This window comes from Hyperolius riggenbachi, chromosome 4 (assembly GCF_040937935.1).
Source record: "Hyperolius riggenbachi isolate aHypRig1 chromosome 4, aHypRig1.pri, whole genome shotgun sequence".
NCBI lineage: Eukaryota > Metazoa > Chordata > Amphibia > Anura > Hyperoliidae > Hyperolius > Hyperolius riggenbachi.
In genome coordinates this window covers 255,523,859-255,542,402 of record NC_090649.1, presented here as the reverse complement: position 1 = coordinate 255,542,402, position 18,544 = coordinate 255,523,859, and the positions used below count along the sequence as shown (strand labels likewise).

Below are 18,544 nucleotides of genomic sequence, written 5' to 3'. Positions count from 1 at the left end.
AAACTGGTTGGGTGAAGGGGATGGCAGCATGCGCCTCTTGATTTACAAGTTACTATCTATAGGTGTTCATGGTGTTTGGAACCCCACTGTTACAGCTTCTGTTTTCTGCTGGTTGCAGAGACCCTTATGTATACTTAGGACCTCTTTTTTGTGTATTTTACATTTGCTTTTCTAAGGCAGAGTTCACCAACCCTGTCCTCAAGGCCCACCAACAGTACATGTTTTGCAGAAAACATGCACAGGTGAGGTATTTAGTGTCTCAGCAGAGCTGATTACTACCTCTGTGGATTTCCACAAAACATACACTGTTGGTGGGCCTTGAGGACAGGGTTGGGGAACACTGTCCTAAGGCCTTCTATTTTAATGATTGTCTTTGCATCTCTTATTTACCTGGCTTCAAACTTAAAATGTGAGTGCTGATTTGGGGAGGAAGTAGCTGTAAATGTCTGACCTATGTAGTTACATAAATACAGTACTTGGTTTGGTTGAAAAAAAATATATCTTTATATCTATAAATATATATATATAGGAAAGCATCAGTAACTCCTTTAAATGCAGATATACAATTTGCCATAACTACTTCCTGTGAAAATATTGTTAAGAACCTCTTTCTAAATAGATGGCATAAACTTCTTTCCTCTATACGGAGTCAGTAGAACCCTTGTCCTTTGTACAAGCCTATTAACAAAAAGCTAATCTGCCAAGCTTTTTTTTTTTAGTGCTCTCTGATGTATTTCTACATGTCAATCAGAAAATGTTTGACCGATTGACCAATTTCTACCCAAAATGGATCGATTCAGTTGCTCTGTCCAGACGGAAAATTTAGCTCGATCGCCGGCGGGTCGGGAGCACGTCGTTACCGAAGTTCAGTACAGCGACAACCGATGCAACAGTAATATCACCTGTCCACCGGTGTGATTCCCTGGATCCCTGAAGTCTCTCACTTCTTCCAGTGTCTTCTCCTTCTCTTCACTTCCTGTCGCGTTCTGTGAGATGGTGAAGTTCAAACAGTAGATGGTGCTCTACTGTTTGAACTTCCACTTGTCACAGGACATGACAGGAAGTAAAGAGGAGACTGAGGAGGACGATGATGGAAGAAGGGACAACACGGACCTGGGGACTCGTGCCAGTGGACAGGTAATATAATTGCTGCTGGCCGGGGGAGCCTGAAAGGAGGCCTGGGGGAGGTGAGGCAGGGCGGCAGCAGCAGTTCCACAGGTTGTGAATCGATTTCATGTTGAAATTGATTCAAAATCTGTGTGCAGTGTATGGGCAGCTAATAGATCCCTCTCTGACCAGATTCGATCAGAGAGGGATCTATCTGTTGGTCGATCTGGTGGCAATCGACCAGTGTATGGCAGCCTTAAGAAGTGCATGTGACCTCTATCCGTCACAGAATCCATTTTGTTAAAGCTGGGGCACTGCTTGGTGTGAGCAGAATTGCAATTATTTTCCTTCACGGGAGATGACTGAATGTAATCAGATCTTGCAATCATCTTGTAATACAAATTTTGGCCCATTTTGGAACATAAAGAAGAATCAGCAGGGCACAGTGATTGTGCAGTACCATTTATTTTTTAAAAGAAACATACAGATTATTAAATTTACAGAATAAAGACTTTATGGCACTTCAATAGAGCCCAGTCTACCACAAACACTGCTCTGGAGTCTGGACCATTGGCGGTGCCATTCAGTGTAATGCATCATCTGGTACACTTGTTCTGACCACTTTTATATCACGTGCATGTGCTTAAAAACCTAAGGGTGTGTAATTGAGCAGGTTTATCACTGGTTCCATCCATGCACTTTGTTTACATCAAATGCCAATTAGCAACCATTGATAGGACTGTTGATCTATTGCCTTGTTATCATGTAAGTAAATAGATGAAGACATTGGTGGTTCTGCTTGTTCTAACATTTTCATGAACCTCTAAAGTAGTTTCGGTTTCCTATTTAAATATGTTGAACTACCATAACATTTTGTGCAAACCATAATGTATATAATATAATACATGGAGAAACATAGCAGTAGGAGAACAGAGGCGCCAGCAGGATAAAAGTGGATAAAAACTTTAAAATTTGCTGGGAGGAAGCGGTGGACTTACCTCCATAAAGCAGACACGAAAGACTGTCTGAATAGTAGTCACATTTATTAATTAGTACCCCAAAACAGTGCAACGCGTTTCGCAGGCCCAGCCCGCTTCATCAGGCAATAAAAATGGGGACAAGACAGAATTTCAGCAATAGCAGGTGTAGCGCCTTGACTGAGGCGCTACACTTGCTATTGCTGAAATTCTAGGAGATGGTTATATGGACAGATGAAACAAAAACCCGGGAGCTTTCTGGCAAATCATATCAACTCTAGGTCCACAGAGGAAGTGCTGGGGCCGGCTACTGCAGGAGATGCGCGCGCAGGCTGCGCGCGCATCTCCTGCTTGAGGGGCAGAGCTCCGTTCTGCCTTCAGTCTCCGAGCGGCGATTGCCCTTCGGAAGGCAGTTAGACGGCGTACTCGCCGTCTATTTACATATTACAGCAATGCGATCAGCAGCAGCGCTGTACTGGGGACAGCCGTGTGACACGGCTGTCCCCTCCATACACTGAGGAGTGATCGGCTGGCAGGGGGAGGGAGGGAGAAAGCAGGGAAACAAAAAAAAAAGTAGCACATTTTATAAAAAAAAAAAAAAAATAAACACTGGGGGGTCGATCAGACTCCACCAACACAGAGCTCTGTTGGTGGGGAGAAAAGGGGGGGGGATCACTAGTGTGCTGTGCTGTGCGGCCCTGCAGCTTAAAGCTGCAGTGGCCTATTATGAAAGAAATAGCCTGGTCTTTAGGGGGGTTTAGTACTGTGGACCTAAAGTGGTTAAAATCTTGTAATAACCAGGACAAATAGGCAGATAAAATGTGTGGGTTTTATGTACAGTAGCCGTGTTTATATTAAAACTATAGGGGATGAAATTGGAGAAATAGTGTATTTTTTCATTTTTTCCTTGTTTTTCCCTTTAACCACTTGAGGACCCACCCTTTACCCCCTCTTAAGGACCAGCGCTGTGCTGAGTGATCTGTGCTGGGTGGGCTCTGCAGCCCCCAGCACAGATCATGTAGCAGGCAGAGAGATCAGATCACCCCCCTTTTTTCCCCACTAGGGGGATGATGTGCTGGGGGGGTCCGATCTCTCCTGCCTGCGTGTGGCTGGCGGGGGGGGGCAGCTCAAAGCCCCCCTCCGCGGCGAAATTCCCCCCTCCCTCTCCTACCTGCTCCCCCCCCCCCCCCCCGGAGATCAGGGCTGCACAGGACGCTATCCGTCCTGTGCAGCCAGTGACGGGACGTCCCCTGTCACATGGCGGCGATCCCCGGCCGCTGATTGGCCGGGGATCGCCGATCTGCCTTACGGCGCTGCTGCGCAGCAGCGCCGTACAAATGTAAACAAAGCGGATTACTTCCGCTTGTGTTTACATTTAGCCTGCGAGCCGCCATCGGCGGCCCGCAGGCTATTCACGGAGCCCCCCGCCGTGAATTGACAGGAAGCAGCCGCTCGCCCGAGCGGCTGCTTCCTGATTAATCAGCCTGCAGCTGGCGACGCAATACTGCGTCGCTGGTCCTGCAGCTGCCACTTTGCCGACGCGCGGTATGAGTGCGCGGTCGGCAAGTGGTTAAAATACATAGAAAATAAAGTAATTGCTGAAAACAAAATATCAACCCCAAAAAGCTTAATTGGTGATGAAAAAAACAAGATATAGATCATTTCATTGTGATTAGTAGTGATTAAGCTATTGGCAAATGAAAGGGATGAGCACTGAAAGCTGAAAATCGCTCTTGTCTGTTAGGGTAAAAACCGCCTTGGGGTGAAGTGGTTAAAGTAAACCTGTAACAAAAAAAGAGCCCCTGGGGAGTACTTACCTCATTAGGGGGAAGCCTCTGGACCCTAATGAGGCTTCCCCTGTCCTCTTGCTGGGACCATAACGATCTTGTGAGGCTCACTTGCAGCTTTCGTTCATGCTCTGGCGGAAATAGCTGAGCCTGATTGGATCCACTCTACTGCACAGGCGCAGACACCTTGTACCTGTGCAGTAGAGTGGATCTGATCGGGCTCAGCTATTCCCGCCTGAGCCTGAACGAAAGCTACAAGTGCAGCTGGATTTTCAGGGTCTGCAGGAGAGAACAGGGGAATCCTCATTAGGATCAGGGGCTTCCTCCTCCTGAGGTAAGAACCCCCCAGGGGCTCTCTTTTTCAATACATGTTTACTTCAAAGTAAAGAACACTACATCCAGTGTGAACCATAGAGTGGTCTCTGTCATGAGTCTACTTTGCTGCAGTTAATACTCATTACCTTGAGTATATGCAGGGAACAATTAATATCAGGGGGCAAACATTAAGCATGGTCATGTTAAATTGTGGTTAGAGCCATATAACTCCTGAGAACAAGGCCCCTTTCCTAAAATTAAAGATTAGGCTGCAAGTATCCTACAAACAGATTCAAGAGACCCCAAAAAAAAAAGTATACATACTGTTTTCATCATAACCATTTACAGAACAATAGATCGTTATTAAGCAGTATGTCTCTCCCCCGTCCAAAAACAACATAATTAGCCATGCATGACCCCCATATAATATAATTAGATAAGACAAAGTGTCTCATTAACCACTTCATGTGATGATGCATTTGTGTGGATGTGCACTCCCGTGGCACACAAGTACTTTAGCTAAATAGCAGGACTGTTGTAAACACCCTTTTTGCACTAAAGGTGCATAAATAGGACTTTATAAACATCAATTTTGCACAAAGTGGTTAAAATATAGACTTCATATCACTGAGACAACACAGGTACCATAATACCAAAACCACACAGGCAGAGTGCCCCCTTAAACAACATATTTAGGCAGCATATCCTATAACACAATTAGACACAGTGTCTCCATAAAAAATTATGAGCACCATATCCCCTAAACAACACAATTGGGCAGAGTGTTCCCTTAAGGAACATAATAAGGTAGCATGTACCTTAAGAAACACAATTAAGCAGCATGTCTACGAAATATAATTAGGCAGTGAAGCCCCAAAATATAATTAAACAGTATATCTTCCATGGGCCACACACTCCAAAAGGGAGAGGAATCTATGGAAAATAAAGTACTAGAACGGAGTCTACAGGGATCAAAAAGAAGGGAATAACCTTTAAAAAACCGTGAAGATCAGTAGAAGAAGAAATTAGAAAGGTGGGAAAAATGGAAAGAGATCATCTTCACTGATGCCATATGCTCCACTGAGAGTTTAAAGAGAACCTGAGGTGGATCTTCGGGGGGCAGATGGGACACATAACCATGTTCTCTGCCTAATGACATGGCTCTGTGTCCCCACACCACCGCTCTCTGCCCCCCTCCCCCACCGCTGCGCTATAGCTCCAGGAGATTAGCGACCCAATTTGTCGCTAACTCAGAGGTAAACACGGGAGAGGAATTCCCTGTTTAAAATGCCTGCCAGAGGCATTCCTGCAGGGTCTTCTGAGCTGCTATTGGGCAGTTGAATCTCCCTGGCCACGCCTCCTGCATGCACCCCCGCCTCCATGCACGCTGTGAGAGAGACACAGTCTCTCAGTGCAGCGTCATGACCCAGAGTCACGAAAGTGAAAGTGGGTCATTGCGGCCTATGTGAGCAGTGGGAAGCTGCGTTTTTTGCGGCTACCTGATCCACTCAGCCCCATGGATCAGGTAGCCTACTTTTTTTTCTCATTTAAGGAACACAGAGTGTCTTCTAAACACAAGTAGCATACACCCCAAACATTGGGTAGCAGTGCTCCCCTCCAAAACACACATTTGGGCAATGTGCACCCAGTACTAGGTATTGTCCCTTGCCTATATGATAAGTAGTGTGAGTGGCATCTGAATGGAAAAAAACTGAATACCTACCCTTTCATCTCACTCATGTCTTCCAGATTCCTGCATGCTGAAACTACACTGAGAGACTTGGGTGATGTAGTGTAGGACATATCACTCCACATAGCCATCCTCAGTATACAGAAAGATCATGACCTGTGCTGCTTAACTGGCATGGCGTTGATGTGGAGAGAAACTGAAGCGGGACTATTTAGTCATATGGAAGGATCAAGGTACTACAGCCAGGTATTTAGTGCATGTGCCCCAGATCTTTAGCACTAATGATACCACTGATCCAATCTCAACAGACTCATGCCATCATGCACAAATACCTTGAATTATGCACAAGGGGAACTTTTCCTGAATTTACTTATGTGTCAGTTTGCTTGAAAATTATTGGCTCTGTATTTCTCATTGTGAAAATTGGGTGAATTCATCATTACTTTATATCACAAAACCAAAATAATCAAAATGCAGTCATAATTTACAAGCAAGGCAAACTTCAAGTAAAATGTCCGACCATACCACTTACTATTTTGAAGAGCTGCCTCTCCTGTCCTTCCACTAGTTCCTCTACTGAAGGCAAGTCTAAGATCCAGTGTGGAAACAGGAAGAGGCCTGCAGGCAAAGAAGAAAGCAGAGCCCAAAATGCAGTAACAAAGCAGTATCTGCTTCACTGAGCCTTTCTGGATTAATTTCCAATGTATATTGTAGTGTTGATAATATGAGGCATATGATGTAGATAATGCAATCCATTGTTTCTGCAATATTGTAGGTGGGTGGATAGATGTATCTGAATTCCAGAAAGTCAACAAAATAGTCTAATTTATCCCCATGACCTACAAAACAAGAACCTAAACTTTGCAAAAACTTAGCTTTGCAAATACTAGTCATTCTTAACTATCATGTGTCTACTCCACCACTCATCTTTGTTTTTCTTCCTGTACTGAGGAGATCGGCCCTTTATCTTGGAACCATGACAGTGTCCCATAGAATGTTATGGGAAATGTTTTAAACTGACTGCCAGACCTTTCTCGCCAGACTTGTGGCAGAGGGGGAGCAATGGAACCATGAAGTAACTTAAAAAAATTAGTTGGAAAATACAATATTTGTGCAGCTACATTTGTAGAAAAGCACCTAACGGTATACTTTAAACACCTTGGTCCATATGCAATAGGTCTCCTAGGAGATCATTTTCATCTTCACTTTAAACTACATTTTCAGCACTTTACAATTGAAAATATACCCTAAAGTTGATGAAAAAGTACTATTAAATTTATTTTTAGTATTTTCTTCCTTGCTGGTTGCTTTTAAAGGCAATGTATGAGAAATTGTGAAAATAACACCCAGGAGAACACTGAGGAGAACAAGTGAATTGCATATGGCCCCCTGTGTTTTCTCACACTCCACCAGAGCAATATATAAATTGAAGTAACCCATGACTTATCCACATTTAGGAGCTTGTTTGTGTGAAAAACAACATGCAAATAGAATAAAAAGTATTAAAATAATAGCCTTTTATAGATATGTTAAAAATAACATTCAACAATACAATCAAAATAAGCATCAAATACATTAAATACAAGGTTAGAGTCCAATAGTTAGTGCATAAATCCAGTCACCCAACAAATAAATTGACCATTGAGTGCGGCTTCTTCCTCAAGTGCCCAAATAGGAAGTTACATTAACGGCCAATCAGAACATTAAATTCTGCTAATAACAGTGTATCCATGATTATTTGTAAAATAACCAAAAATGAAACAACTGCACTTGTCACTTAAATGTATATTCCCGAGTAAAGGAATACTACCAGAGCATGCACCGCTGCTCATCCAGTGCAATCTATGTGTATACATATATATTGTTTGTTTATTTCAGTGACAGGTGCAAATACCTTTTTATGATTGTGATACCACATATGTTTTCATTGTTGGCGAAATCACATGAGCTGAAATATATTTGGTTTATGCTTAATCTGATCTTAACACGGAATGTGATATTTTTTAGCATATCTATATACTAAAGGCTATTGTTTTTTAATGCTTTTATATCCAATGAATTGCTACATATTCTCAATTAGGGCTGGTTCACACTTCAAGCACTTTTTTTTAAGTGCTTGTGATTTCAAAAGCATGTAATACTATGGGTGATTTAAAAAAAAAATAATAATCACACAGCGCAATTGAGAACACACACATAGCATTAAGTTAGCTAAAGCTTTTAAAATCACAGCAAGCACTTAGAAAAGTGCTTGCAGTGTGAGCCTAGACCAATCTGTTATATTCTATTAGCATGTTGTTTGTCACACAATGCTTTTTGCTTCTAGATCAGTGTACTTAAATGCGGCTAACACCTTTGTTATTCACATATACACATCACACACCCTTGTTTATGTAATAAGGAGTGTTCTGATTTTTTTTCTTCATTCAGAAACCCAGTATTGGTTTGAATTTGAGCAATTGAAAGTGTTCATCTTTACCCATCTGCACCTTTCATTCGCAGAAAGGAGATTCGCTGCAGAACTTCTGAGATAAAAATAGTTAGGAGCGCTGACTCATCTGTATATTGTATACTACTGACCATAAGGTGCAAGTTGTGTGAATACTTACCCTGGACACTCTGGTAGCCTTTGACTCGAGTATTTTAGATTTGTAAATGACACCTGCCTCTTTGATACCACCCTTAGATGTTTTAAAATTAACCAAGATGAGCTTGGTTATGTGCAGAGAATAAGACACTATAGATATGGGTTATCAGGAGTGGGGAGGTAAGCATCTGACACAGCTGGCACTTTAGGAGTACTGAGGAGAGTTCAGTACTCAAAATATTTTTTTGTTCATGTTCAATCTCTCTCTGGGCAAATACAAAAATCCTGCTTCCAAAAGTATCCACGTGTCTAAAGAAAAATATTCAAATCACGCGCTAGTGTTTGCAGTCTGGCAGCTCAAGAGGTACAATAAGTTCCCCCTATCAAGTTCTTGCATTCTCTGCATATGCCCCACAGTGACAACTTAACCGAGAAGAGCCTTTCTGGTCATGACTGTTAGTAAGAGAGGGTGGGGAGCAGCTGGGCCTGAATTAATCCTCTACTAGAGATGGCCTGAACCTCCGATTTTCGGTTCGCGAACTTCTACAAAAGTTCGGTGCGCGCGAACTTTCGCGAACCGCAATAGACTTCAATGGGGAGGCGAACTTGGAAAGCTAGAAAAAATTATGCTGGCCACAAAAGTGATGGAAAAGATGTTTCAAGGGGTCTAACACCTGGAGGGGGGCATGGCGGAGTGGGATACACGCCAAAAGTCCCGGGGAAAAATCTGAATTTGATGCAAAGCAGCGTTTTAAGGGCAGAAATCACATTGAATGCTAAATAGTAGGCCTAAAGTGCTTTCACACATCTTGCATGTGTATACATCAATCAGAGAGTATAATCCCTTCCTCCTGTCTTGTCTTCCAGGGATTTGTAGGATGTCAAAAGCCAGCTTACATACATTGGCCGGGAATCAAGCCCAGTTCAACTGCTTGGAAGGCAGCTATGCTCACCACTATACCACCAACGCTACATGCTGAAGCCAGGCTAGCATGTACCATTGTGATATACCCAAGAGAAAAATGAGCTTGCTTAGGGATTTGTAGGATGTCAAAAGCAACCTCACATACATTGACCAGGAATCAAACCCATATCAACTGCTTTGAAGGCTGCTATGCTCACCACTATACCACCAACACTACATGCTGAAGCCAGCCTAGCATATGTACCATTGTGATATACCCAAGAGAAAAATTAGCTTGCTTATTTGCCTAATTTGCTAGATGAAAGCAGTAGGACACATAGTGATACTGCTTACAGGCTTCAACTCAAGACTTCAGAAAGATCATGTGCCCCCCTGGATGATGCTGGTGTAACACACACAACAAAGGACAGCAATATGAAGTCTGGAAGATTCCAGGGCAAGGGTGGGAAGGATGAAAAGCTAGGTGGCCATGCAACCATTCCTGCTAACCTAAAGCTTACTTGTGTCTTACAACATATTGGCTTAAGACTTTACCAAATCCAATGCTCCAATATGAGGAAGCTTCTCTGTTTGCTGTTTTTTTTTTGTTTGTTTTTTTATAAGTGTGGTGTCACAGTTCACTCATCTCTTCAACTACAAGAAAGGCCCAGGAGTAGTCTTAGCTACCCTAATATCTATGTTACGGCAGGGCCCTTATTACACTTTCTCTTACAGGGCTATGGAAACCGTTTTGCCCATGCGATAAAGCGAGGTGCAAAAATGAAATCATGCCTAGCAGAGAATGGTTTCGATCCATCAACCTCTGGGTTATGGGCCCAGCACGCTTCCGCTGCGCCACTCTGCTGCTGTACAGCACATGCTTCGTTGTAGGAAAAAGTGAGTGAGACCGCTTAGCCATACTGAAAAATGGGCACTCCTTTGCCTACTTCTTTCTGGCCTTTATCATCATGAAAGGATCATAGAAATATATGTAGAAATTTGATATATACAGGTTTTGTTTAAAGTGGCGTTAAACTTCTTGGAGCAGACTTTTTTCCTCCCTCCACAAGACACAAATGCATCCACATAAAATCGTTTAGCAACAACTGTGTGCACAGTCTCTGTGGTGCAATCAGTTAGCGCGTTCTGCTGTTAACCGAAAGGTTGGTGGTTCAAGCCCAAAGAGAGAAAGAGAGGATTCTACATGGCTATCTGGGGTTCTCTTTGGACAACTGTTGAATGCAAAAGGCAAGGCTGTCCCTGGGTGGGCTTGAACCACCAACCTTTCGGTTAACAGCTGAATGCGCTAACCGATTGTGCCACAGAGACTGTGCATGCAGTTGCTGTTGAATTATTTTATGGGGATGTATGTGTTTCTTTTGGAGGGAGGAAGTAAGTCTGCTCCAAGAAGTTTCAGCATGTAGCGTTGGTGGTATAGTGGTGAGCATAGCTGCCTTCAAAGCAGTTGACCTGGGTTCGATTCCTGGCCAATGTATGTGAGGTTGCTTTTGACATCCTACAAATCCCTAAGCAAGCTCATTTTTCTCTTGGGTATATCAAAATGGTATATGCTAGGCTGGCTTCAGCATGTAGTGTCGGTGGTATAGTGGTGAGCATAGCTGCCTTCAAAGCAGTTGACCTGGGTTTGATTCCCGGCCAATGTATGTAAGCTGGCTTTTGACATCCTACAAATCCCTGGAAGACAAGACAAGAGGAGGAGGAGGAGGGAGGAAGGAAGGTGCAGGGAAAAAAAAAAAAAAGCACAAGAAGATTAGCTTTCAAAAGAGCTGTTGTGGGGTGCTATTTTAGGAATAAGAATCAGCCAGGAGCAAACTAAGAAGCTTACAACAGCCTAACTTATCTTTCCCTATGAGAGTCTGCCAGCAGCTTTCCCTTCACTAATTACTACAGGGACACGAACGACTGTAAAGGCCGGCACTGCCTGCCTTATATAAGGGGTGGGGTGGCTCCAGGAGATAGTGTAGCCTGATTGGCTACAACGGGCATGCTGACTGTGATGTAGAGGGTCAAAGTTGACCCTAATGGTGCACTTTGGGGGCGAACCGAACTTCCGGGAAAGTTTGCGTTCGCATGCGATTGCGAACCACCCAAAGTTCGCCTGGAACCGTTCACGGGCGAACCGTTCGGGCCATCTCTATCCTCTACCCTCTGTACAGCACTGTGGAAGATATCGATGCTATATAAATACTAAATAATAATAATACCTTTCTGTCAATGCTGATGCATGGCCGTGCTTTTGAAAGCAACTGACCATGCAGCAAGAAGAAATTCACTCCATTCTAATTTCGTGGCTGAACCTCACCCCTTCTCCCAGCACAATTTTCATGACCAGAAATACTTAACTGTAATCAAAGCAGTTTCTAGGCTAAATGGCTAGAAAAAAATGTCTCCACCACGTACTCTACCACATACGTAAATGTGGATGTAGGCAAAACAAAATGTGCAGTTGTCCTTCGATGAGCTACACTCTGACTTAGGCACCATATTTTTATATTTTAACCACATCAGATGTTCCCTTTCAGCAAGTAAACCAACAAATAATTGATTTTTTTCCCCAATAATCAACTGACACTGAGAAATCAAAAAGGGATACAGATGATTGACTTCTACAAGCCAGATATCCTGGGTAATGTCAAGGCTGTTAAGAGACCTCACTTTCATGGTCTACAATCAAAATTAAGCAAACTTGCTTTTCTGCTTCATGGCAGATTTATATAGTTCTCGAAATGCTTTTAGTGTTTCCAAATTGGTCAATTTGCTAATCTGTAGTTATTCACATAACACAAGTGTCAAATTATTTTATCAGATAAGCATTTATTTCTATCCTTAAATGAAACCAGTATAATTGGTTCTTATCACCAGATAATATTGTAATTTCAAGTGATTCTATAAATGTATAGAAGTAGTGGACATTTATATATAAAAATATATAAAGATGGATTAAAGTCTAAACTAAAAGCCTATAAATTGAATTAGTCTTTGACAGTCTGCCTCTACTTGCCATTGACATTCTGCGGCCAGATGGGGGTGCAGGTGTAATGTGGGAGGAATCCTCTCGTCTCTTTGAGTCAGATCCTGAACCATTTCTCGAGTCAGAACTATCTGGATCACTAGCGAGTCTGCTTTCTGATAAGCCTCTTGATGCAGAACTGACTTTCCGATACCCGCTGTCTGCAGAATCACTTCTGTCTTCAGCAAAGTCCTTGCAGCTGCTGACTCTACTATACTTGCGCAAAGCAGATGGCAGCTCCATATGGCTAGAATGGAGGCATGACCTGAGAGGGTGCACTGCATTGGGTCTTGCTTGGTCTAAAGACTGTTGACTTTTAAGGCAGCTCTTGGACCCCAAACATCTACTGCGCTGACATTTCTTGTGCGAATCCTCACTGCTAGAGGAGAGATTTCTCTTCTGCAAAGCAGATATTTGCTGCTCTTCCCTTTGCTCTCCATGATGTAGGTCAGGTGGTGCCCTATGCAGAATTTGGCCATGGTATTGATCAATATGGTTACTCATTCTTTGATGGTCTAAATCATTTGATTCTTGTTTACAGTGCAGGTCTGTGTTAAGGTGATCTACACTCCTTTGATGCTTGTCACTAGTTATAATTTTACCATAGTGGTTGTGATCATTGGTCATTTGTACTTCTTTAAATCCTGGAGCTGGTGGAAGATAGGCTGACAGTCCAACAGAGTCCATTTGTTGGTCAGTGATCAGTTTATAATTACTGGAGGACAAAGGTATAATCTTGTTTGGAGAAGAATTACTCAAAATGCAAACCTGCTGCACCGAGTTCTTCTTCAGTTTGCAAATACTTATTTCATCTTCTGTAACTTCAGAAATATGCTTTCCATAAAGTCCTTGTTTGATCTTCCTAATTCCTAGGTGAAAGATTTCTAAAATATTTAGAAACAATGACACTGCTGCAATACTAAGCATAAAAACCATAAAAATGGTCTTCTCCGTTGGCCTAGATACAAAACAGTCTACTATGTTTGGGCAAGGAAAACGTGAACATTTATACAGAGGATTCAGATCAAAACCATACAGCAAGTATTGGCCAACCATGAATCCAACTTCAACAAATGATCTGGTTAGGATATGCAGAACATATGTCCGTAAAAGAGAACCTCTCAGGGGAGCCTTGTTCACTTTCCTTTGCTCCTCTAGCTTTCTTAATTCTTTCTCCAGTCTTCTGTGTTCATCAGTTACATTGTCCAACTCTTCCAGCTCTGCCCTGAGTTGCGCTTTTTTTCTTTGACGCTCTTTTTCTAGAGCTCTCAGTCTATAAAGTGCGTGTCCCATGTAGCCCAGGGATGGAGAAGACACAAAAATAATCTGTAAGACCCAGTATCTAATAAGTGAGATAGGGAATGCTTGGTCATAGCAAACATTCCTGCAACCAGGTTGTTCTGTGTTGCAGATAAATTCTTCTTGTTCATCATCCCACACATCTTCAGCAGCTACTCCAAGCACTAACATTCGAAATATGAAGAGGATGGTGAGCCAGATTTTTCCCACTATCGTGGAATGAATATGCACTTCTTCCAGGATGCTTCCTAGCAAGTTCCAGTCACCCATTTTCACGCTCTCATACCTAACAAAAAAAAAAATTAATACTGTGCATACATACAGTAACATCATATACAATCCAGAAAATAAAAAATGTCTTGAATTAGAAGTGTGATCAAGCTAGGTTTGTTTTTTTTTAAGGGAAGGTTTATAGCATACCCATGCCAGAGTTTCTAAGAAAAGATGTCAATAGTTATATCTTATCTTTATCATTAGAGCAATGCAACCACGTTCTATTTTCTCAATACAAAGTAGCTGTAAGCCTCTTCAGAGGGGGCACAGCATTGTTAAATCCTAGACATTTGTAAGTCAAAAGTGGTCAAAGTTTTAAATTTTTACTGATAAATTGGGCTTATTTAGTCGAGAGAAAGGAAGCCTCAAAGGAGATCTAATTACCCTGTATAAATACATTAGGCTTGTGCAAAGGGGACTAGGGGACATGGTCTGTACACGAAGGAAAAATGTTTATGCCATTTTTTTTATTGTAAAAGTGATTTATTTACTGTAAAGGTGAATCAAATGTGGAATGTATTAACACAGGAAGTCAGTTTGGCAAATTATACATGGGTATAATTACTATATAATTCCCAGTGTTGATCCAGGGATTTTATCTGATTGTCATCTGGAGTTGGGAAGGATTTTTTTTTCACCGTTTTAGGGGTAATTGGTCCAGGCCTTGTACAGTTTTTTTATGCCTTCCTCTGGGTCAACAGATACTGTATATGTGAGGATATAGGCTAGTGTTGTACCGCTTTTGTGGTTGAACTCTATGGATGTATGTCTTTTTTCACCCCAACTAACTATGTAACACTATACAAGAAAACAGGAACACTTTAGACAATTTCTTATTAGGACTAGTACTATATGTGTATCTCATCATGTCACGGGTCAGTTAAGGTACCCTTGAACAACATGACAATTGTCTATGGTGCCTAGGGAATCACTTACCTCTGGCTTAGGCAGTACTAAACTCAATCAGGACTCTGAGCCATCTTCAAGAAATGTGCCACCACATTGAAAAAGTCAAAAAGCCTAATTGAGAGGGGAACCGTAAAAGTGACCTTGTATTAAGAATACAAAGGCTGTCATCTTTCCAGCTAGCCTTTCCTTCTGAACTCAGAGCTGAGCCTTTATACCTAGGTAGTGAATTTAATATTAGGACTCGTCACAAGATGTCAGAGTCCAGTATCTCTGCAATTCCGCTTACAAGCTAGAAGAGTGCATAGGAACAGAATTTCTACCCATCCGTACTTGCTGCCAATCAATTTTGAATCATACCACCTCACCCTGACAAGAGGTCTAAAATCTATTGAGCCCTATATAGTTTTAAGGGTGCAGGGAAACTGGACACAAGTGTAGGTGAGAATGAGCTTGTAGGGGTGGGGAGGTGTTCTTCTGCTATTGGGAAATGTGTATTAAAGACCAAAACCAGGACTACTCATTTTAAGTGTCCGCTTATACTTTCATTAATTCAAAGATTGTTTTACAAGCAATAATAAATGAGTCATTTAAAATGCATGTCATTAATGATGTTGGTGACAGCACTAGCAGCTCTCTACTCCAGGCTAGCTCATCACTGATTTCTCAACTACATAACCAAACTGCATTTAAAGAGACTATAAAGTCTAAAATCAATATGCCATGTATCATGTTCTCTTAAAAATGTTAGGGCCCGTTTCCACTATTGCGAATCTGCATGCGTTTTCTGCACGCTGATTCGCACAACCAATACAACTTAATTAGCCTGTTTCCACTTTTCAGGAAAACAGAGCGTTTTTCTGTGCAGTAAAAATTAGCACGGCAGTGCCATCAGATTTCACACACCGCAAGGTGGTGTGCGATTCGCATACAATGCAATTAATAGGAAATCCGCATGAGTTTTCGCTATGCAAATTTTCTATGCGAATTCATGTACATTTTCGCCTTAAATCAATGTAAAAGCACACAGGCACTGACATGGTTAAATTTGCATACTTACAAAAAACGTGAAAACGTATGCGAATTTGCTGTACAATTCGCATCCGCATGCAAATTCGTTTTTGCGTTTTCCGCAACGAATTCACACCGCACAAGTGAAAACGGGCCCTTAGACTTCCCTGGTCTTGTTTTTTTCTTAACTCACCCTCTGAGGTCCCCTGTTCACTGACCTCCAGCACTGAGCACCACCCCCTTGCAGATGAGCCCCATGGTGCTCTGTGTATCAGAGATACAGAGTGCCACAAAAGTGCCACAGCACTCAGCTGCAAGGGGGAAGGCTAAGTGCTGAAGTCGGCTCACAGGGGGTCTCAGAGGGAGAGTTAAAAGTTATGACTTCCCCAGTTGTTGTTTTTTTTAAGTGTCCGAGCAGCTAAAAAAATGAGCTCTACTTACCCAGGGCTTCCTCCAGCCCCTGGTAGTTGCTATGTCGCTCCGCCTGCGCGAGCAATGAGTGCTCACGCAGGCGCAGTAGAAACCCAAGGGAGAGTTAAAAGTTATGACTTCCCCAGTTGTTTTTTTTTTTTAAGTGTCCGAGCAGCTAAAAAAATGAGCTCTACTTACCCCGGGTCTTCCTCCAGCCCCTGGTAGTTGCTATGTCCCTCCGCCTGCGCGAGCAATGAGTGCTCACGCAGGCGCAGTAGAAACCAACCTGGTGAGGTCAGCTTTTGACACAGAGGGGATCCCGGGACACTGGAGCTGTGGCGAGGGACTTAGCGTCTGCCAGGGGGTTGCCAAGTCATGTTGATTTTAGACGTTTATTTTAGTCATGTTGATTTTAGATGTTTATTTTAGTCATGTTGATTTTAGATGTTTATTTAAGTTTCAAGTCATGAACTTTGACTGCCTAACTCCCCTTTGGTACTTTCTGATAAAAACCCAAACTCACACTTAAATGTTTGATTGCAGGCATAAAGTTTAAAAGCAAACCTGAAAAAAAAAATGTATTATATATCTAGTGTTTTGGTAAATATACTTTCCTGGAATCTCCTAATGAATTTATGAGATAAACAATTCTATCTGTCCCCCTACTTGTAAATACAACTTTATTTTAGAATGCCCCAGTATTAAGCCTCAGAATATGTTATTAGTTTAGTTTTGCAATGCCGCAAAGGCTCTGATAGCCAGAGAGTGGACATCCCCATCTCTTGCCCTTTATGCCCTTTCCCACAAGAATTCTACTTAATGGAGAAGATCACCTTTTCTTTGATTAATAAAGTAGATAGTTTAAATAAAATGTAGGCCTCTTGGTACTCCCCTAGCAGCAGGGTTAATTAACTGCATTTCTTGGTTTATCTATACCACACTAGTTTCCTTACTTTATGATGCGTGGTTTCTACAACTGTACGTTTCCTCTGGGATCCTATGATGAGTATAGTTGGTGTTCTATTTTTCATATTGTATTGTACACATTGCTTTTATTATGTCATCTGTTTCTCTTGACAATTGATTTTGGTATGATTTTATGTTTTTCTTGCCTTATTCAATAATGCTTTTGTTGAAAACCCCCCGGTCTTATTTTGTGTTAAATATTGTAGCTAGGTAAAGTAGGTTTAGTGTTTTTATTGTCTCCGCTGAATAACAAAGTTACTGTATCACAATTATGAAATATTGACCCTGTTGAACTATTCCCTCCACTAAAAAGTTGTTTTCGGTAAGAGTTTTATGGCTTATAATTAGTTATCAGAGTCACACTATAATCTGAGGTCCAACTGGAGTGAAACTTCTTTGCATACCAAAATTCTTCATGCTGGATTCACAGTGTTCCGTTTCATAACGTACGTTATAAGGAGTGTGAACTGCAATGGAGACTAGACATAGACTTTAAAAGGATCTTAGCAGCTCCTGGTTTTAAATAGCTGAAAGGGCTGTCATGCTTGATAAGTTAAGCCCTCTGCTCCCCTTTCACTGCCATTATCCAGGGCTTGTGTGAAGTTCATTAAGTGTGACTTATCTTTAGGTTTGATGCAAAGTCTTCCTCTCCTCCCCCTTCCCTAATGCTTAATGTGTTTGTTTGATCTTAGCTTGTGGGCAATTAAGTCTAATTAGAAGAATCCTTATCTGCTTTCCATTTTCTGTTGCCTGCAACCAACTTGTGGATGGAGGAAGTAGAAAAATACTGCCTGCAATTAACCCTTAAATGTAAAAAAAAAAAAAAAAGAGGTAAAATCAGTTTTTTTTAAATAATGAACCACATTTTGAATTTGCTATTGAGCTGCCCTGGGAGTTAAAATGTATGCCTTGGGCAAGACACTCTACTGCATGTCAGTGTGAAATAAAATATACTCCATTCAGCTGCAAAACAACAGAAATAATAGTTGTTTGATCTGCATAGCCCTGGCTGGTTATAAGTAGTGTTTCACCACACTATGGCAGCCACTCTTGCACCAAGGTCTGTGTATGTGAGCTGAGGGACCAGCCTCATTCGGCATGATTCACAAAGCTTTTTCACCTGTTTTCACCTTATCTATGTTACAGTTGTAAGCTCCAGTGGTGTAGCAAAGGAGCTGTGGGCCCCGATGCAAGTTTTACAATGGGGCACCCCAAGCACTCTATACATAACAACTGATACGGCACACCAAAACCTGCCAATGGAAACTACAGTGTCAAAG

At 41.9% G+C, this 18,544-nt stretch overlaps 1 protein-coding gene across 2 annotated transcripts in view; it reads right to left on the bottom strand.

The window, feature by feature from the left end:
* Window positions 1–18,544, bottom strand: part of GJA10 (gap junction protein alpha 10) — a 55,412-nt gene that overhangs the window by 12,446 nt on the left and 24,422 nt on the right. The window contains exon 2 of one of the 2 annotated variants that reach the window (XM_068231161.1): window positions 12,312–13,983. The exons of the other annotated variant lie outside the window; for it this stretch is intronic. Within the exon in view, the coding sequence (XP_068087262.1) occupies window positions 12,336–13,967 (1,632 nt within the window). The 5' untranslated portion in view covers window positions 13,968–13,983 and the 3' untranslated portion in view covers window positions 12,312–12,335. Of the gene's footprint in view, window positions 1–12,311; window positions 13,984–18,544 lie in introns of those variants that run through there. 2 annotated transcript variants of the gene reach the window in all.